This window comes from Protopterus annectens, chromosome 6.part1, assembly GCF_019279795.1.
Source record: "Protopterus annectens isolate FY-2018-M chromosome 6.part1, PAN1.0, whole genome shotgun sequence".
In the NCBI taxonomy this organism is placed as follows: domain Eukaryota; kingdom Metazoa; phylum Chordata; order Ceratodontiformes; family Protopteridae; genus Protopterus; species Protopterus annectens.
The window spans coordinates 120,322,593-120,345,571 of NC_056738.1; the positions used below are offsets into that span (position 1 = coordinate 120,322,593).

General features: G+C 37.7%; 1 protein-coding gene across 1 annotated transcript in view; it reads left to right on the plus strand.

The window, feature by feature from the left end:
* The window catches only part of LOC122805262 (dynein axonemal heavy chain 11-like), a 4,596,980-nt gene that overhangs the window by 3,527,927 nt on the left and 1,046,074 nt on the right, over positions 1–22,979 (plus strand). The window contains exon 60 of the mRNA XM_044075350.1: positions 19,482–19,655. Within this exon, the coding sequence (XP_043931285.1) occupies positions 19,482–19,655 (174 nt within the window). The remainder of the gene's footprint in view (positions 1–19,481; positions 19,656–22,979) is intronic.

Below are 22,979 nucleotides of genomic sequence, written 5' to 3' on the forward strand. Positions count from 1 at the left end.
CTATTATGAATAACTTGACTAGTTTTCTCAAGTTCACTATGCAAAGCTCTGAGCATAGGATAGAATTTCTGGACTTGTACATAGAGAAGTTGCCATGTGGCTTAGTGAACACAGGGGTATATCGCAAATTTTGCCATTACAACACATTACTTATGAGATCAAGCATGCATCCACCATACATTTTTAGGAACATCATAAAGGGACAAGGGGTCAAGGCCTCTAGATTAAATCCCCTGGACACAGGTTTTGAAGCAGCTCAGCAGTCTAAGGGAGAGACTTATGCAGAGGGGATATAATGTTAATAAGATTAATAAACAATTGGACAATGTATCCAGGTTACGTTTAAATATAGCAGCACCATATTTTGGACCCACTAGCTCGAACAATGTAGTGGACAATGACAAGGAATTATTTGATGCAGATAGAAAACCATCACACGTTAAGATTTCCACTTTCTTTTCATCAGACCATACAGATGTAAAGGAGATTATTACTAAGCACTGGCCAATATTACAGGTTGACAGTGATATAAGAACTATTGTAGGGGATCAACCCCATTTTTGTTTAAAAATAAGAACAACCTGAAAAGGTTGCTCTGTTATCCGAGGGGTGAGAGAAAGCAAGGGAATGAAGGACACACTAAACCATGTGGCCACTGCAATTTTTGTTCTTACATGGATGCTGCTACTACATTTCTCCATCCTGATATGGATCTTGAGTTTAGTACAGGTATTGATGCGAATTGTATGACCTGCAACCTTGTATATTTAGCAGTGTGTCAGGTCTGTACCTCGTTTTATGTTGGCAAGACCAACCGCTGCTTTAGGGATAGAGTAAGGGAACATGTATACCATATGAGGAAAGGGTCAACACATAATGCCTTGGCCAAGCATGTATCATCATATGGGGATACACACAAGTTCTTATTTAGAGTCCTTGAAATTGTATCCCCTACTGCACATGGAGGTGATATCAGGACTCATACTGAGTGTAGGGAAAGTCACTAGATAATTATGTTGAGGGAAGATAGTGGCTCTGGGCTCAATGAAAGGGCCTCCATTAAGCCGATGTTGAGGAAACATAGGAACATAAAATAAGATGAATTAAATTAACCCTTAGGTGATACAAACTTATGTATACATCATCCCATGTATTTTGTATAATTCAAAAATTCTCATAGCCTGAAGTTTTTTGTATATTTCTTTCCTCTTCTTTTTATATGTTTTTATATGTTTTCTTAACATTTTTATATATGTCTTTCTTAACATTTTTACATATGTCTTTTGTCACTCAGGGTGTATGTATATATATATGCTGTTTTGATATTATAAGCTTTTTAAGCTCTCTTGATCAGTATTGTATTTGAATGTTAATATGGTTGATTTTACTTTAATGCCTAATTTATGTTTGCACAGGATAGGTTGTTTTAGATTTTGAATTGAGATATATATATGACAAAATGTCCACTGATGAATTGTTAAAGATCTGAAGAAGCTCTTGTAGCGAAAGCGCTAATCCTTGTGGACCACAACTTTCTTGTTCAGTTTTATAAATAAATTCAGCGATTTTTTATACGTTTTGAGTTCCTGCTTCGTTCCTCATCCACCCTTTTGAATTTGAGATAGAGTCCGTCGTACCTTACATGGCATTTTAACAACTTTATCTGTCAAGGCACAAAAATCTGTGTAATTAGGCAACCCACAGTCCCCTTTTCCTTCTTCTGACAAAAGCTACCGAGAGGGAGCGAGGTATCTGTCATGACCAGTTTTGAATACGTAGTTCACCAGCATGGTAATACAACCTGGTCTACACTGGTCTATTGAGGTGGCTTTCATTTTCTTTCTGTTGATTATTGCAGAACAGTGTCAGCACATGATAAGTCCTTAGGTTTTAAGCATGGAATGCAAATCTGTATAGTTTGGACATTTGGTGATAGCACTTCAACTCACCACAGCCTGCAGAAAGTCCACTGCATTGATCTGCTCTAAGGGTGTAGCCAGGCATACTCTTTGTACTCTAAAGAGTACAATTTTTTTCTGAACCTGTTAGAAACACTGGGGCTTTATCAAGCCATTTGATGTGTATAACCATCTAGATTGGTGCTTTTAAAAACTTTTATATAGCTTGGAAATCTAAAAATAATACCTCCAACAGTTTTTGATTGAGCAGATGAAAATGTTATAAACATTAAGTTTGGGGATAGGGTGGGACAGCAACTCAAGTGATATGATTACTTTTTAAATGTCAGGTAGATGGGGGGGGGCTAAAATAAGCATTTGTGAGTACAAGATGGAATTCACTGGCTACACTCCTGATCTGTGGAAGTTCAGTTTTGACATTCATGTCATGATAACTGTACATGTATCTATTTCTATCCTAGTGCCACCTCAGACTGAAAATTAATCATGTTCCCCCATGTTCAATGGTATGAAATCATTCAATTAATGTTCCAGCCTTCTCCTATAGACTAACTGTTGTGTACTTGTTTCCTTGTTGTATAGTCTGTAACAACTCTTCTAAATACAAACAAGTGTAGAAGCGGAGAAAAAACGGCAATTAAGTTCTTTCTTTCTGGAAAACGTTTATTTACCAGACCATGGTCCACTCAGTAAATTAGATAGGTAAACACAATCAATCATAAACCATAAACGCTATTAAGCCCTTGCGTTTTCGTCTGCTGCATTGAGACTTCATCAGATGAATACTTTATTACCATTTACATTCCCTTTATATAATCTACATAATCATTTAATTAATGAACACACCTTAATTCAATTAACTTAGTTAAAATCCCATTGCATACTTTCTTTATAAAAGTGTGCTTCACTATCCACTTAAGAAACAACAGTTGTACAACATTTAAACAACATTTAAAAACTCTTCTTTTTATAACGTTTAAAACAAGTAAAGCTAATTTCCATAGAGTTAAAATGAACTCATTTCTTTCATAGATTAAGGGACTAAATACCAGAATATACATATATATACAATATATATATATATATATATATATGTATATTCTGGTATTTAGTCCCTAGTGTGTACATTAATTAAATGATTATGTAGATTATATAAAGGGAATGTAAATGGTTAGAATTAGAAGCATAGCAGGTTTAACCATATTGCTAAACATAAATAAAGTAAATAAATACTTTTATTCCCACCTGAAATAAAAAAGACCACAGTAAAGAACTTCTTGAAAGCCGACTTCACACTTCTAAAGACTAGTGTGGTCTCCTTTAAGGCCCCCGAGCCGACGGAAAACAGTACTCAAGCCGCTGAATCACTTACAAATGCCTTCTACCAGCACCTGCAGGACTGCGTGGATAAGGCAATCCCAAGCAAAACAAAGACTCTTTGTACCAAAGGCAAGCGTCCACTCTGGTGGACCCCAGCCATAAACAAACTCTACAACAAAAGGAGGAAGCTACTACAAGATAGAGCAAAATCCTTAAAAGGTAAGACACCCTTGATCACTATAAGTAAAAAACTAAGAGCTCTCATAAAATCATCCAAAGCAAATTTTGAGAGAAAAATAGCTAAAGACTCAAAAGACAATCATAAGGCCTTCTTTAGCTATGTTAGAAACCTGGGAGGAAACTCCCAGATATGCTCAGAACTAGTTCAAAATGATGTGAAGATTACTGATCCTACAGACATTGCCAACATACTGGCTGACAGGTTCAGTGCAAACTTCTCCCCTCCCCAAAAGGAGAGATATCTATACCAAGCGATTGCAGCCCCCAAACATCTCCAATGCCCAAGTGAGAACTGCTCTCTCCAAAGCAAAAACACAGCATCCATGGGACCTGATGGTGTCCCCGGCTGTGTGCTCCACGAACTCAACGAGGAATTAAACCCACAGCTAGGACAGCTGTTTAATCATAGTCTTACCTCTGGATACGCACTCCAGGAGTGGCGCACTGCAACTGTGGTCCCACTTCACAAAGGCGGTGCCTCCACCGACCCTGGAAATTACCGCCCATTAGCTTGACAAGCCTTATCTGCAAAGCCATGGAGAGGATCATAATGGACCTCATAAATAAAGACATAGGGAATTTGCAGACTTTGGATCCATCCCAGTTTGGCTTTGTCAAAGGCAGATCATGCCTTCTAAACTTGGTTGACTTTTTCAAACAGTCACCAAAGCCATTGATGAGGGAAAGGCAGTCCATACAGCCTACCTCGATCTGGCGAAGGCCTTTGATACAATACCCCACTCGGGTATCATTGAAAAACTCATCAGCTTAAATGTTAACCCATACATCACAAGATGGGTTGCAAACTGGCTGAGTGACAGAACCCACAGGGTCAGAGTTGCTGGCGCCATGTCAGACTCAAAGCCTGTCACAAGTGGTGTACCACAGGGCTCAGTCCTGGGCCCACTCTTGTTTGGCATCTACTTTTCCAAAGTACAAGCAAACACAGGAGGGTTATGGCTGACAAAGTTTGCAGATGACTGCAAACTGGGCGCCATAATAGAAAACACATCTGACACAGATATCCTTCAGAAGGGTCTCACAGAAACGGATAACTGGTGCCAGAGCCATGGCCTAAAGTTAAATGCCAAAAAATGCATAGTCATACCCTTCGGGAAAAACAAGGTTACCCCTAGCTACCAAATAGGTGGCAATCCACTGAGTACAGAAGAAGTTATCAGGGACCTGGGGACCCAGGTTGATAGTAGTCTGTCATTCGACACCCATGTAGCTAAAGTAGTTAGGAAGACCTTCTACATTGCCCACCTTATCATGAAGGGATTCTCATCTAGATCAAGGGAGGTCATAGTCTCCCTATACTCATCACTCATCAGACCAATGATTGAGTACAATGCCCCATTCGAATGTATCTGACCCGACACTTGCAGCAGCTGGAGAGGCCACAAAAGTTCCTCACCAAAAGGATAAAGGGTCTCAAACATCTGTCCTATGCTGCCCGACTGAAAGAACTCCAGCTCTATTCAGTCGCCACCGCTTGCTCAGAGGTGACCTTTGCCTAACATACAAGGCCATGTCAAACCCAGATTTGATGAATATGCTTCACCTCAAAAATCTAGATCCGTCAGAGCCACAAGGGCGGAGACTTAAACCTCGACACGGCTATTAATAGGACGTGCTGGAGGGATAGATTCATCACCCAAAGACTCCCTATGCTGTGGAATAAAATCCCGGTATATGTGAGGCAGAGCACCTCGCTGGCCTTGTTCAAGAGAAATCTTGACCAATGGATGGGAGATCGCAGATATACCCCAGGGATTACCTCAGTGTCACTGCTCAACAGAGGCACATCAAAATAATGGGTATAGTTCCCCATACTAAAGGGGTGGCGTAAGCCACAAAACTATGGGCTAGGCTTGTAAATGCCCTCGGGCAGATAGCCTAGTATGAACCTATGAACCTATGAACCTATGTGTGTTTTATCACTGTTGTTCAGGTTACCCGTGCTCTAGTATAATCAGCAGTGTAGCAGGTTTAACCAGATTATTAAACATAAACAAATAAATAGATTAAATAAATACCATTATGTGTGTGTGTGTGTGTGTTTACTGCATAGGTAACTTACTATTTTTAAAGTACATGATAAATGCATCTGAAATAATCCAAAATCTATTTACACCAAAGAATTCAATATTCTATACTATAAAATCCAGTGAAATTATGCACATTTAAGACATCTATTTTTAATTTGCACAACATGCTGTTAGATTTTGACTTTTAATGTATAGACAAAAGTAATTTTAGGAAATAATTTTGCAATTTTTTTCTATTCTATACTAATTTGTTAAAACTGCTTATATAGTACCTATAATATAATATAATATAATATAATATAATATAATATAATATAATATAATATAATATAATATAATATAACATGACATAAAGTAATATTCTTTCACAAGCTTTTGCAGCTACGTTTATGGGACAAGTCAGTGAGGAATGTGAATGAGGAAATGGGAAAAGAAAGGAAGAACAGGAAGTGAGACAAGTGATACAGGTCTGATCTATGTGGGAAAACTGCAGGCTTAACAGTAACTGGTAAATATGAAATGGAGGTTGATGGAACTAGTAGCAAAACACTTGAAGAACAGCAGGGGGTTGATTAGTTGAGCATCTCAAAAAGTAGATGCAGTAACCTGAGAGGTTCTTAATTAGACAGATGGAAGGATAGGTGAGGGCAGGCCCTTGAGTGCAGGCATTATAGGAATGTAACTAGCACATATGTCTTGGAGAAGCCTGGTTACAGAATTTTAGATGTTATGAAAATATAAATGTCTTGATTGTTGAAAAAATCCTCTGTATATGGAGCTGCAAAATATCTGATTATGAAAATAATGCTTCAAAACTCTAATTCTTCTAATAGTGCTCAAGAGGAGTGTTTTCCAAACAAACTGTTTAAAATGATAGCAAACATTTTATTGAAATTAAGCAGCATTAGAGCATCTCTCACTGATGAATTTGCTACTGCATCTGTTTTGTACTATACAAGTATATGCAGTCTTATAGTTTGTATATGGACTCTATACTAATCTAAATTCATTTCATATTAATTTAATGATTTATGTGTAACACATTATTCTAATTTTCTGGGACTCCATAATCTCAAATGTTACTATCACCAAACACCTTCATAAACAGAGAAAAAGCACAGAAGAGCTGTTTTTTGTTCTTTCTTTCAGGAAGATGAGGATTGCTTGTTGGCAGCTAATGTAATGATTTCCTAGCTAACAGATATGCTGTATATTCTAGTTAATAAATGTTTTCATTCTCCTACCCTACTAGAATGGACTTTCTCCTATGATTTATTTGAAGAGATTATTCTCTACATGCACAGTAAAATACTATCTTCTTTGTAATAGTAAATCATAATACTTGATTTATATACCACTTTACCTGTCTTTTCACTGGCCTGAAATTCCAAGAGCTGTAGCTTCCTTCCCTGTAGAGACCAAAAGAGGCCTGTGCTGGACAGCACTGCTGTAAGAATACACATGGCACTCTTTTATATATCAAGCTGGTACATTTTCTTTTTCTTGCTATTCTCAGGTGTTGCATAATCCACTAATATGAAGAAAAATTGAATGAACGTTAAAAAAGAAGTTTGTTTCCTACCTTCTGATTTTCACAAAGGTTGAATCTGTTAATACATTTAATTGTGGTAGACAAATAACTCCTAATGACTCTTAAAAGCAACGTTTGTTTTGTTTAGGCAAAAATCACAATGCCAAAGAATGTTAAGTTTCTGGAAAATGCAGACAAGATACTACAATTTGTAGAAAAGAAAGTTAACATCTTTTCTTACTCAGAAAAGATATTGTTGGATAAAAAATAACAGAACATAAAGAACAAGATCTCTTCACTCACAAGTTATAAGACCTCTCCTTCCATGTCTTCTTATGCATAGGCTGGTCAATTTGTTTTACTGAATTGCAGTAGTGGGGAAGAGATGTTGCGGTGTTGGGGAGCCTAAGTCAGTCCTGGTACCTAAACTTAAGTTTAAACAGGTATTTAGATCACTATTGAATGATGTGCAGAATCCAGGTTCAGGATCTTAAGCAACAAGTCTCTGTGGAGAAGAGGCTGATGTTCTGCAGGACCAGGTCTGTGTCTTTACATCTCAGGGGCATGCCTGCTTTGATCTTGGCAGTTAACACAGAAGATTAAGACTCTGAACTGTGAATGAGCTGCATTCCATGGTCAATAGTTTATGGTTTCATTCCTTCTACCTGTCTTTGCTTACTGTGAGATTTTAAACTTGTCACTTAACCAGGCAGTGCTCCTCGATTACTTTTGAAAAAGGACTCTTGGTCCAGTGGGCTTGCCTGGATAACAAATGTATAAAAAAAAATCCCCCTCTGGCTACATCAGACTGCAGAAGACTTGCTGAGGAGATTCTGTTGACATCTGCTGAGGAATTCCTCAGTACCTATCATTGTACCTCAATGTGATTGCCATTGGTTGGAGTTAAGCCTTGTTCGCTCTTCATCTACAACAGTACTACAGCTTTTAACTTCTTTGCTTACAAATTGGGGACAAAGTCAAACACAATGGGGAACAAAGACCCAAAATCAGGGACAACTTTTAAAAATCCTCTATAATTAATTTAAAATGTTAATAGAACAACTGGTTTTGCATCAACATGCCTTTTATGAACAAAAAGAGGTATGAAACTCTAATGATTGGCCTTGCTGACTGATTGAAATCCTCAGTGATGTATCAAAAAAATTAAAAATGTTATGAATCACAGGGCAAAAATATTAGGCAAAATTAGGGACACTTGGGAAATATGATTAGTACCTTTTAAAAAGGCCTTTATCAATTTGTAAGAGACAGTATCTATAATACATTGCCTTTGACATTTAAAATACATTCTCACAGTCATCAGACCCCAACAGAGCTATTTACATTAACAAAACTATTAGTATAATTGAAGAAAAGTTTGACTGACCTAGCTGAGAGATTTCCTCCCCTAACAATAGTCAATCAAAAATGTAGAAATTCTCAGAATCTATGGGAAGTGTACCATTCATTTCAACATTTTTCTAGATGTATGGAACAAAAACTTAAGGCATTCTGATTCTCAGACTACAGTCAAGAGTAATCAGACTTATTATATAAGTCTGACAAGAGACTATATATATATATATATATATATATATATATTTATTTATATATATATATATATATATATATATATATATATATATATATATATATATATATATATGTATATGGGTTGACTTCTGAATCTTGAAATACTGAAATCTAGAATTTCAGTATTTCAAGACTATAATGTCAAAACCTCACAAACAGAAAACTACACAATAACAAAAGATAAAAAATTCTAAATTACAAAACACAAATTAAATTCCAACCCACAACACAAAAACACTAAATAACTTTAAAAAAAGAACACAACCATATATTCTTGCAGGGTGGCAAGCCCCCCTGCACCCCCTCACTACCCCCCGCTACTTATATATACAAACTCTAAGGTCGCACTGATTAAAAAAAAAAACACAAACCTACTGTTACGTGCCCTACACACCCATTGAAAACAGTCATATTTACACTCACAAATAGCACACACATACTACACATGTACAAAAATCACCACATTCAACACTCACACACACTTTCACCTACCTACTCAAACCTACTCCTAAAACTCCCCCCAAAAATTAAAACCTAACAAATTTCTACCCAAAACCCTTAAAAATTAAACACTTACCTGAATCTCCGTACATAAACAAACATAAGCCACCATGCAGAAATCCCAAACGACACTACCCTTAAAGTGACAGTAAACAATAAAGTACACACTGCATCCATCGCAAGTTCTGGAAACTTAGATTCAACAAAAGTGCAATTTTGAATAACTGCACTTTTGACATCCTGGTCTTGAAATATTGTAATTCGAGATTTCAGTATTTTGATATTCAGAATTGGACTTATTTATAGCTATGTATATATATATATATATATATATATATATATATATATATACATACACAAACGCACACACACACACACACACACACACACATATATATATATATATATATATATATATATATATATATATATATGGTTCCACTTCATATGATCAAAAGCTCATGACATCTAAATTCAAAACAGTGAGACCAAATGATCAAAAATCCAAAACATCTAAAACTCAGAACATCGAATCTCAAAACATTGAAAACTACAAAGCAACTATAAATAACATGCCACACACAGTTTACTACATTTATGCAGGGGTTAGGAAGTTAACTTTCCCCCCACTGTAGTGCGACCTCGGAGTTGGTATACTTAATTTACGGGGAGTGTGGGGTTCAGGGGGACTTGCCCCCCTGCATAAACATAGTAAAACCTCTGTGGGATGTTATTTATTGTTTTGGGTTTTAGATGTTGCGGTTTAGATGTTATGAATTTAGATGTTATGGGTATATATATATATATATATATATATATATATATATATATATATATATATATATATATATATATATATATATATATATGTGTGTGTGTGTGTGTGTGTTTGTATGTAGTCTGGATGTATGTAATTGCTCTGCCTGTGGTTATTTTTTATATATAGCTATGTTCCTATCCATGCAGACGTGTTTTTTTCTTTTTTTTTAATAATGTGTTTTGGTCATTGTGACACCAGGGAAATACTGTCAGTCCAGCTATGTGGAATTTTGTAAATAATTATATGTCACTTGAAAATATTAATATGATATATATATATATATATATATATATATATATATATATATTAATATGACACTGCCAGGCCAGCTGTCTTTTTGTAAGTAATCATATGTCATTTGTGAATAGTAATATGATTCATTTGCTTGTCCAACAAATGTAAGAGAACTGTATGCTATGTACTGAGCTTCAAGAATGTAACTACAGTGTACCCTACTGGAAAAGAACAAAAATGTATAAACTATATACCTGTGCAAATGTATGTTTTAATAGTAGAAGCTGGAACATACATAGTTAACTTGCAAAGTTTCAAGAAAATAAGTTGAAATTGTTTTAGGATTGCATTATCCCTTAGTTTCAGTGAGTGTCAGTGTCTAGAGCTAGAGGTTTTACTATTGTCTTGAAACAGAAATAATTACTAGTTTTCAAATGTAAAAGTGTTTTATTGTTATACAACTTCCAAGTTCTGCAAACTTCTGAGAGATACTGTATGTACTTCTCACATAGAGATGTTAAAATTATGTTAGTTTCTGTTAGCCTGGGAACTGAAGGCAGATGACAAAGAGTGATGTCATCCAGGCTAACCTAGCAGTAATATGTGATATTAATTTAAGAATTCTCTCAGAGAGGGAGAGGGGGCATTTTGTATCTTGTCTTGGACTTAGAGACATCCATCCAGCATTTCTACCTGCATGTTGCTCTGTAAGTAAGTGTAGAGTACAGTAATTTATCTTAGCTGTAGATAGGAATATAGTAAACATTAGTTTAGATGTTTTCTGTATTTATTTGAGACTGTCCTGCAATGTTGTTTCAAAATATTTCCTGTGATTGTGAACGTGTTCTTTTATTATTTATTATTAAATATATTTAAACCTGTCTTTGTGGCTGATATTTGTGAGGTATATTTAAGCTCTTAGTGTACTTACATGTGTATTTGGTGACACTGTACAGGCCACTTCTAAATAACCTTAGCCTTGGTCACACTTACCATTTTTTTATAATAGTAACATTACACAGTAGGATTGGCCACCCTTTGTAAGGGCCTTAAGTAGCTGATATGTAGGGGTTGGTGACAGTGATAACTACCTTATAGTTTGGGAAGAAGGGGTCATAGCTAGTAAACCTGTGCCAGACTTCCCCAGGAGTGTATGTGTGTTTGTATATAAATCAAATCTCAAAATGTGTGTTTGTCAGCTACTTGGGCAGGGACTGAAAGCACTGGTTGGATGGAGAGGGTGCTGGAGGTCTTGGCTTGACCCCTCAGTTGAGATCTTAACCCTATAGCTGTGCCAGTGGGGAGTCTTATTGGGGATCTGGAGAAAGAGGTAGAAACCAGCCCCAGACTGACTGTGATCAATGAGTGCTCTTAAGGGAAATTGTAATTTACTGTGTGTGTATTTGTAATCCTCCCATTGTGTACAACCCTCACTGTTGCCAGTGGTGAGGACTGAGGCTTCTTGATTACTGGGCCAGTGCAGGGGCATCACAGTCATCATGACTTAACATTTAGGGAACCCCTAAGGCTGTGTTTCAGGATGTGGGAAGCATATGCATGGTTATAGACAATAACTGTGTAATATTTTTAATACAACATAAGTATGTATTACCTCTGCATGTCACATATCAATGTTCATGGTCAGAGAAATGCAGGCACTGTTAGTAGATTTGGTTAGGCTTTTCATGTAAGAGATTGTGTTAGCACTGATATACATACTGTTTATAGTGGTACATCATTCTTACAGGCAGATGAGAGATGTGTCACCCACTGGATAATATACTGTCAATGCCTGCATAATTTGACATGTCACAGGAGTGCATTTGTTATGTGGTACATACCTCAGAGTATTATATGTATCATGTAGGTGTTTTCCTATATGTCAATATGTCATTGTTTACCCTTACATGTACTTCACCAAACAGCTCAAGGTCAGATGTCCCAAGATAATGTCAAGTCTAATTTGCTCAAATGCCTTAACAGTTTGGAGGGATGCCATGCCACAGAGCAGGATTAGCTTTTGGGAACCAGAGTCTGAAGTAGGTATTTTTGATGTACAAGAGGAGGTGCTTGCTGTGGTGTAAGAGGCCCTTGCAGGGATGGAGTTTCCCATCTTGTAAGAGTTGACACTTGCCATGGTGAGGACCATGAACGCATTGGATATATGTATCCTGACTATTCCATATGAGAATGAGTGCTGCTGCTTGAGAGCTAGCAGAGGTGTGACTAACATCATTACATCCGTATGCACTTTACTGAGTTGCCCTGCTGCCTCTGTAAAGACAATAACTCGCTGTCTACCTTATCCGCATGTCATTTTGCTTTGGCTGGGCATGTGTTCACAACATGGTTGCCTACAATGGTATGCAGTAATGGCTACATATTTATATTTTGTGTTGTAATGGTGTCCATTGGTGTTTATTACAGGTATATTCTTACACTTGCATATGTTGCCTGTTTCTGTCACATAACATAAACAATGATGGTTCTTTCAGCATTTAACATCTGTTGTATGTGGTTGTAGTTTTGGTGATGTGGGCAATTGTGGATTCCATATTGTGCTTCAGTTCTCATTGAGTACATCTGCATTCTGCAAACACTCCTTCAAGATTTTTTTTTTTTTTTTTGCAAGCCTGGGTTTGCTTGTATGTCCTCTTCCTTATTTTGCAATCTGTGCTTGTATGTTGATCCCCATTGTTCGCCAGTCTATTTGTATCACTGCCACATTTGTTTGCCTTGGCTCTGTGTCTATCTACTTTATATCGTCTTGCTTAGGTTTCCCCTTCACAATATACCTTATTTTCCAGTTTCTTCCATTTGTTGTCACTATATGGGGCCTCACCCCTCAAAAAATAATCTTTTTTACTCTGTGCAGTTTCTTTCAGATTGTCCCATTCAATTTTGATCTGTGTGTACCTCTGCTTGCTTCTCCCATACCTCATGTTGTCTTTACTGTCAGCCCCCGTCTCCTAGCAATACCATGCATTGAACACTGATTTCCTCCCACATGTGCCCAATGTCACCACCACATTTTATATTACACTTGCATAATACTGCCTTGTTATGTGATTTATGCTGAGGCACATAGCACATTATTTTATTTGTTTTTACCTTACATTTGAACACCTTTAAAATATATATGTTTTCTTATAGGTGTATTGATAGCTGCTTTTCTTTTTGCGAGGCATTATCCGGGGCTAATGACCATGATAACAGTATTCATCTTTTTCACACTGTAATACTCCAAGCTTTGCTGCTCATTTTGATTGACAAACATTCAGCTGTTCTCTTTAGGTTTTCAGAGTTGCTCATATGTTAACAGTGTGTGAGTGACTCTCAGCATAGCACCATCTGTAACACTCTGCAAACCTTCTAAAATTTCAAAAAAATTACTAAAATACATTACATCTTAGGGTTTCCTGGACTGGATTGTCAATATGGTCTGTCATTAACTAGAAATACACTTTTTTATTTTTATTTCTTATCCAGAGGCTGGAATTACTGTAACCCTCAGTTAACCATACCTCAAGCAACCCGAACTCTCAAGGAACCAGAAAAATAAATCGAAGAAATACAGTACAATTTTCATGTGTTGCAGAAAGGTACAGTATTAGTCAGGCGTATTTTTAATAGTAACTCTCAAGCAACCAGAATCTCCAGTTATCCGGCATCTACCAGTCCTCATGTGTGTGGTTAACCAAGAGTTTACTGTATTTTGTTTCATTAAAAAAAAGTTTATTTGTGAGCAAATACAGATGCACATGTTTCCTTTCCTACAAGAATTGTAGGACGTTTCATTTGGCACAGAATTGCTTTGCTTTTTTCAAGTTCTTTTCTTTTCTTTTTTTTTTTTAAGAGTAACTTAAGCTTCTTGTAACATAACTTTTTAATGCACTTTTGTTATTTCCGTGACATAGATACCTCTTTATTAATGACTTGGAAGAAAATATGAGTCTACCATAAAGTAAGATATAGACAATTCTAGCTTTTAATGCTTTCAGTATTGTTAATTCATTAACATGTTGTTTGCCTTATCAGAGTAATTTTCATAGGATCATTTCATTATTTTACATCATATTTAATACCTGCTATTCTCTAAGGAGCAGTTTCTTCTTGGGTCCCTCATTTCCAGGCTTTCTCACTAAGGGAGTATTTTATTGGTTATATGCCATTTATTTACTGTAAATTCTTAGCCATTTCCTTACCATTGCTTATTGATTTTAACAAATTTTCCTTTTAAGTTATAGTTTGTAATTAATTCGGCGCACACTGTTACATTTTTATATACTATATTTCATTTTGAATTCAAAACTACTTAATTTATTTGATAACACAGAAGTATAATTATTTGTCTGTCCTATCCATCCTTCCCTGTCAAGAATTTTATCTTAAACAACTTAAGGGAATGTGCAGTGTAACAATAAGAGGACTGCCAGCACAGCTAGCTGGAATTTTGTAAATAGTTATATGTCATTTGTTAATATCGATCTGATTTATACAAGATGCTTATGTTACAAATGTATTAGAACTTTATGCCATGTGTATATCAAACTGATTTGTACAGATGTTTGCGTTAAAAAGGTATTTGTAAAGTGCTTGTGTTTGGAATGTATCCAGAGTGTGCCTTACTGGAGAGAACAGAAATGTACATATATACTATTGTAACTATTTAAATGTATATGTTTTAACAGAGTAAACTGGAAGGCTAACCTCAGTCTGGCAAACTTTGGAATACATCTGAAATTAAATCACTTTACGGGCTATGCCATAAAGATGCTATCTCACAGGTTTCAATGCAGCCAGAGATACAAAGATTGTACTAGGAAGCTTTCTGCATTGTCTTTGGGATGAACTAATTACTACACTGGAAGTGTGGAGGTATAAAATTGTTTTATGACTTCCAGCACCTACCACAGATTTGAGAAAAAGCTCTTGTGTGTTTATTTTTACAGGTAGTTGCTAAATCCTGCCAGCTTCCAGCAATGAGGTTTGCATGGGAACTAGACTTCAGATGACCAGACGTGATGTCATTCTGCAAAGTATCCCAGAAGTAATATTTAGATGTTATTTTGAGAGGTCTCTTAGTGAGACTGAGCATTCTGTATTCTGTCTTGTGCCTGAAGACAAGGAAGACCATTCACCACATTATCTGCCTTGCTCTATTAAAGTAAGCAGGGAATAATATAATTCTCTTAGATTCAGAGAAGAATATTGTGAAGTTTAGTTTAGATATTGCTTTTCTTTATTTGTATGAGCCTGTCCAATGTTATTTTAAGTATTTCCTGTGATTTTGAACTCTGATGTCACTGTGAATATCTACTTAGTATTTTCTTGTTCTTTTATTATTTATTATTAAATATATTTAAACCTTTCATTGTGGCTGATCTTTGTAGAGATGTTGCCTTGATTTTGATTAAACTACTATTTGTATTAATATTAATTTCACTCAGTATATTGGATACCCTTGCAAGAGCTTTAAAGTAGCTGGCAGGAGTGTCTATGGGCAGTCATAACTACCTTATAGTCTGGGCAAAAGTTAACATAGCTAGTAAACCTGTGTCAGCCTTTCCCAGGTGTGTGTGTGTGTGTGTGTGTGTGTGTGTATGTGTGTGTGTGTGTGTGTGTGTGTGTGTGTGTGTGTGTGTGTGTGTGTGTGTGTGTGTGTGTGTGTGTGTGTGTGTGCGTGTGTGTGTGTGTGTAAATCAAATTTCCAAGAGAGGATGTGTGTCAACTACTTGAGCAGGGACACGAAGCCCTGGTTGGACAGAGAGGGTGATGGAGGTCTTAGCTTGGAGACTCAGCTGAAATCTCAGCTCTATAGCTGTGCCAGTGGGGAGTCTTATTGGACTGGGATCTGGAGAAAGGCAGTGAAACTGTCCCCGGACTGTGTTCCCCATGTACTCTTAAGGGAAACTTGTACTTGATACAGAGAGCTGTATCTGGAGATACTGTGTATAAACCTGTTATCCTCCTTGTGAACGTCCCTCAGTGGTGCCAGTGGTGAGGATTAAGGATCCTTGATTACTGTCCCAGAGGTGGAGGGTCATCACATGCAGCATTGTGGATTATGAAAAGGAGGCACATACATACATACATACATACCTACATCAGTGAATTTTAGTATGAAATGGTCTCTACAAGAAAGAAAACTGCTGATTTTGAAATTTCAGGCCAGATAACATACAGGTCAGGTAAGATATAAGCCCTGCTATTATTTACTGTTGCATTGAAGACTCCTTGAGGTACTGAATTGGTGAGAAGCTCTATTTTCTCTGACTACTCCCCCTTTTTGTCTTCTAACTTTGCCCCGTTGCTGGTATATACATTGTGTTCTAAAATATGCAGCCATTTTGGACCTTTAAATTCCGTTTATGCACAAGAAATACATGCAAATGGGAACTGAAAGTTCAACTGCTGAATCCTACACTAAGGCACTGTATGAGCACATCCACTCATGCATGAATTGTGCCATCCCAAATAGAACCAAGATGCTCTCATCCAAAAAAAGGAAACCAATCTGGTGGTCCCCTGCCATAAACAAACTTTACAACAAAAGGAAGAAACTGTTGCAGAAAAGAGGAAAATCCCAGGATGCAAAAACCTCCCTTACCAGCCTCAGTAAGAAACTGAGATCCCTCATAAAATCCGTCAAAGCTAGTTACGAAAATAAAATTGCCAAAGATTCCAAAGACAACCACAAGGCATTCTATAACTATGTCAAGAATCTAAATGGCAATGCTCAGATCTGCTCTGAGCTAAAACAGAATGGCTTTAAATATACTGATCCCAAGGATATTGCCAATATCCTGGCAGATCAATTCAGTGCCAGCTTCACCCCCCTCTTCCCCCTAAATGGCCCATTTGAATACCGGAAGATTGCCAAATTCCGGTAATAACAGCCACACAGGTAAAAAACGCACTCTCCAAAGCTAAGAATACAGCATCCATGGGACCAGATGACATCCCGAGCTGTGTACTACATGAACTACAATATGAACTGGCACCTCACCTAAGTGTCATGTTTAATCATAGCCTCACCTCAGGTTTCGTGCCCACTGAGTGAAGCAGAGCTACAGTTATCCCACACCACAAGGGGGGGATCCACCTTGGATCCCGGAAACTACCATCCCATCAGTCTGTCAAGCCTTATCTGCAAGGCCATGGAGCGTATTATCATGGAGCTTATAAACAAAAAGATTGGCAACCTTCAAACACTGGACCCCACCCAGTTTGGGTTTGTAAAGGGCCGATCTTGTCTCCTGAACCTGATTAACTTCTTCAAATCAGTCTCCAGAGCCATGGACAAGGGTAAGGTGGTCCACACAGCCTATCTAGACCTTTCCAAGTCCTTTGACACCATCCCCCACTCTGGAATCATAGATAAACTTAATACACTGGGCATTAATCCCTATGTCACCCAATGGGTTGCTAACTGGCTTACTGATAGAACCCACACTGTAAAAGTAGCCGACTCCAAATCCAGCTCCAGACAAGTGACAAGTGGAGTACCTCAGGGTTCAGTCCTGGGACCGCTCTTGTTTGGCATCTACTTCTCTGAAGTACAGGCCAACACTAAAGGACTCTGGCTAACAAAGTTCGCAGATGACTGCAAACTGGGAGCCATTATTGAATCCCCAAATGATGTGGATAGTCTACAAAAGGGCCTTACAGAAACAGATGCTTTGTGCCAGAGCCATGGGCTCAAGCTCAATGCCAATAAATTTATAGTTATCCCCTTTGGGAAAAAACATGTATCCATGAATTACCATATAGGTGGCAGTGCACTAAACACCGAAAGTGTGATAAGAGACTTAGGGACACAGGTGGACATTGGTCTCACCTTCGATAACCACATCGCCACAACAGTCAGGAAATCCTTCTAAGTGGCACATCTCATCACTAAGGGCTTTTCATCCAGAAAAAAGGAGGTCATTGTCCCATTGTACTCATCCCTCATTAGACCCATTATAGAATACAATGCCCCGTTTGGTATGTACCTCTCAAGACATCTGCAACAACTGGAAAGGCTGCAGAAATACTTCACTAAAAGAATCACAGGCCTAAAGCAGATGCCCTATGCTGACCACCTTAAAAACCTCCTGCTATACTCTGTCACATATCGTCTACTCAGAGGCGATCTCTGCTTAACATACAAGGCCATGTCAAACCCAGAGCTGTTGGACATGCTACACTTAAAGAAATCCCAATCCAACAGAGCCACATGCTCCAGAGATCTAAACCTTGTCATCACAATAAACAAAACATGCTGGAGGGATAGGTTCCTGACCCAAAGACTCCCCAGACTCTGGAATAGATTGCCCATACATGTCAAGCAGAGTGCCTCTTTGGCCCTCTTCAAAAGGAACCTTAACGATTGGATGGGAGAAAGGAAATTCACCCTGGGGATCACGTCAGTCACCCTGCTAGACAGGGGTCCAGGGAAGTAAATAGTGTGGGAAGAAATAACCAGGGAATTGTTATGGCTAGGCATGTATAGGCCCTAGGGCTGATAGCCTAGTACCAAGCTATGAACCTATGAACCTATGGTGTCAGAAATCCTGTCAGTAATATCTAAGTTGTATTATTTCCTTTGAATGTATACTTTGGTGTTAATGTATCCTCATTAAAACAGGTTGTTCATCATATTCTACTAGAGTGATATACTGGAAATACATGCAGTAGAATTGTTGATCAGCTATTGCTTTCGGGGTGCTGAAAAGTACATTATTTTTAAATAGCTGTTTTAAAATATTATCATATGAAAAAAGGAGGGAAAACAGCTGTTAAGTCTAGAAAGCATGTGTGAAGTAGATAGATTAACTTTCAGCCTGAGATAAGGTATCTGAGATATACAGTTAAGTATAAAAAAAGAGTAATACTGGCAATAGTTTGTCATGGCCTACCTTTGCACATAATTGCTGTAATTGAATATAGCAGCAGCATATTGCACTGTACTTACCTGCTTAAAAATGGCAGAAGTCTAGACACAATTCTCTGTTCAGGCTGTCTGAATCTAAAGGAGAATATTTCATATCTATTGCAACATACAGACTGTTCTTCAACAAATGTAACATGTTTCTTGTGTGCACTCACTAATATTACAAAACAATTGCATAAGTAAGAAGCATGTAGTAATATATATGAAGACGAAAAAAGTCAAAACATATATATAAAACTGTAGCATCAAGTTTAACGTCTGAACTGGCACATGAATACATTTTAGCGTAGGAACAAATTATAAACATGTTTCTAATAGTCTTTTTTCCTTATAGTCAGAAAATGTTAGATGGGCTCAGAAAGTAGCACAGTATCGTGAACAGGAGAAAACACTATGTGGAGACGTAGTGCTGACAGCAGCTTTCGTTTCTTATGCTGGTTCATTTTCAAAGAGATACCGTCACGAGTTGGCTGAGAACCTTTGGATGCCCTTTTTGAGAAGTCATAAGGTGAGTCTTGCTTATACAGTTTATTTCAAAACCAGTATGGTAAATGCTCTACATATTCTAAGTACTGGCAAAACTGTATACTGTATACATTTATTCCTAATTTCATTTAAACTTACTTTAGTTAGTAATTAAAAAGGCATTCCTTCTAAAGACAAAACAATGCATAAGACATTTAGCTGTACTTACAAATAGTTTTATATATGATAAAGAAGCTCTATTCACATATGTTCGCTACTGTTTTCTTCATATGGAAGAGTAGTGGTAGTTGTAAGTAGTAGACAGAAGCTAAAAAGAGATGCAAAACGTACCAGAGGAATAAACAAGGGAGACTCAGTTATTGCCTTGGTAGTCTCACTGTGCAGGGTAAAAAGTCTGAGTTGGATGATGTAGGAGCTGACAACAGTGATATGAAGAGGGGACAGTGGATACCACAGATATTACAGAAGCATAGGCCAATGACAATGTAAGGGAGGGGGCATGGAGGTGTTTAGGTATAGGCTGTCCAGTAATAACAGAAAGGGGTGGTGTAGCAGTCTAGAAAACAGAACATTGGAAAAAGAACACCAAACCACAAATGAGTCAAAGGTTGCAGTCAGGGTTACAGACTAGGAAAAGTGCCATGACAGATAAAGTAGAAGAAGGGAGAGCACTGATAAATTGATACAGTGTATCATCCGGTTGGCACACACAGAAAGGAAGATGAGAAACTGGAGGAAAGAATAAATTAGAAGAATAGGAAGAAGAAGGTAATTCTCATGGGGATCTGAATCTGACATGATTAGACTGTGAGATTCCAAGTTCCAGGATAGAGAGGGAATTAGAGTTGGTTGTCTTTGACCATGATTGATGTAGGACTATACTAAAAAGGACAGCCTTTTGGATTTGGTCGTAACTATTGCAGGGGGTTCCATGGATATCCAGTTGCGACACCATTAGCCAACAGAGACCTTACCAAGATGCAGCTTAGAGTAGAGAGAGGGTAAAAATAAAATATTAAATACAATTTGTGTTCAATTTTAGAAGACAGTATTATGCTGTGTTCAGAAGATATTCATGGATTTGTCAGGATACTGGAAATGAACTGAGGGACTAAACAAATAGTGGAATGAATCAGAAATAAGAGGACTATGGACAAGATGATAAGAAAAAGAAACAAAAGACATAAAGATAAAGTATTTGGCCTCATCAGAACACAAAGCTAAAAACTGGACACAGGGGTGGAAAAGAGGGGGTAAAGAGGTAGTAGTACAAGGAGGCTAACAAAAAGCCCACAAAGATGGTAAGGGCTGTAAAGGGTGCATTTGAAAGGGAGTAAGCAGAATGGATTAAGAACAAAAACAAGGGCTTTTTACAAGTACATAGCAGAAACAGAAATGACCAGACTAATTAAATATGGGATAGAGGTTATAGATGACTGGGAGGAAGTAGAGGTGATGAATGAATACTTTACATCAGTATTTCCAAAGTAAAGCAAGGGGATGATACTGCACTGGATGGGAGGCATTACTAAATGGGAAAACAGTGGACAAGCAAAAGAAGAGAGAGTAAAGAGAATATAAGGGAAATTGTTCCTGTTAGGGGACAACTTAGCACAAAGATCAGATGGCTGTCAGAGTCCTCAGAAATATGATAAGAATGATGTCAGACCTCCTGAATGAGATCTTCAACAGATCACTGGCTAGTAGAAAATTTCCAGAGGACTAGAAAGAAGCAGTTTAGTTGTACACACCTACAAGGAAGGAGAGAAAAAAGTCCAAGGCATTGCAGACCTGTTAACAAAACCTGGGAGGGAAAGTCATCTAGGAAATCCAGAGTTGTATAACTTCCAGAACAGCAAGCAATATGGGTTCATGGCCAGAAAGAGATTTCAATCAAATGTGATCCAGTTTTACGACTAGGTCACAGGTAGACATAACTGAGTCCTAACTACCAGTAGACATAATCTACCTGAACTTCATGAAGGCATTTGACTCTATCCCACACAGGAGGCTGATAGAAAAACCAGAAGGATGGTAGAAGGACTAAGACTACGAAAATGGATAGTTGTATGGTTGAAAGTTAGGAAACCAATGGTTGTGGTGAGCAGGGCGATGTCAGGAATGTCTGTTGTGCGGTACTAGAAGAATTTATCTTGGGCCCAATACTCTTCAATGTGTTTGCCTGAAAGAATGAAGACTAGGATCAGCCTCTTTGCTGATGACACAAGGACAGGTACAGAGGTGGAGGGTGGAAGAGAGAGTATAATGAGGGATTTATATAGGCCAAGAAAACTGGCAGGTGAGGTTCAGTAGAAGCAAATGCAAGCTACTGTACTTAGGCCCCAGCATTCCTGGTATGAAGTATCAGCTGGGACTCTTAGCCTGAGAGGAATAGAACTGATGTCAAGAGAGCAAGAAAATGATCTTTGGATGTCAGTCACCTCTATACTGGTTCACCATGAGCACAATAAAAGGGCAGAGGCAGAAGCAAAATAGAATCCTGGGTTGCATTCTCAAGGGTACAGATTCCTCAAGCAAAGAGGTTATGCTTCCACTGAACAGGGCCATGGTCAGACCACAGCTTGATTAGTACATGTAGTTCAGAAAACCATGTAAGAAAGAAAAACAGACTGTTGGAAGGAATTCACAGGAGGTGTAGCAAAATGATGCATGTATGGAAGGGAAGGGAAGAAATGCAGCCAGAAGACAAGAAGCTAGAGCTATTCTTTCTTAAGACCAGTAGAGATGGGATTTGAGGATGGACATATCTGTCCACAGGATCTTCTCATAGAGTGAGGGTTCATGTTGATCAGGAATGACAGAGGGAGAAGAAAAGGGCACAAACAGCAGATTCTGGGGACTAGCTGCTTCCCATATCTTGGAAAGTGCCTTTTAACAAAGATGGTTGTGGACTGTTAGAATGAGTCATTGAGAGGAAATCCATAGAGGTATTTAAGAGGGTATGTGATGGTGAAAAACAGGAAAGGTAGAAGGTAATAATGGAGAGGAGGTAGAATGTTAAGCAGTGAAAAGGGCAAACTAGATTGTCCTATTGTTTCCATCTGTTGTCAAGCAAATGTAACATATTTGTTAGAAATATATTTATTGCATATCATAAACAATCTTCCTCATTACCTTCATCATAATAAATGGCCTCAACATTGCTTCACTGAAACCGAAGTCTGCACAAATTGACATCAAAATAATATACTACAAAAGGATATTACTGGGGGTGTTAACCTCACATCACCTTTTATTATATATTGTAAACTTCAAGCCTTTGCACATTTGAAGAAAGTGCCAATTACACTAGAGCCTGTTGTCAGCAAAGCAACGTCAAGAAATA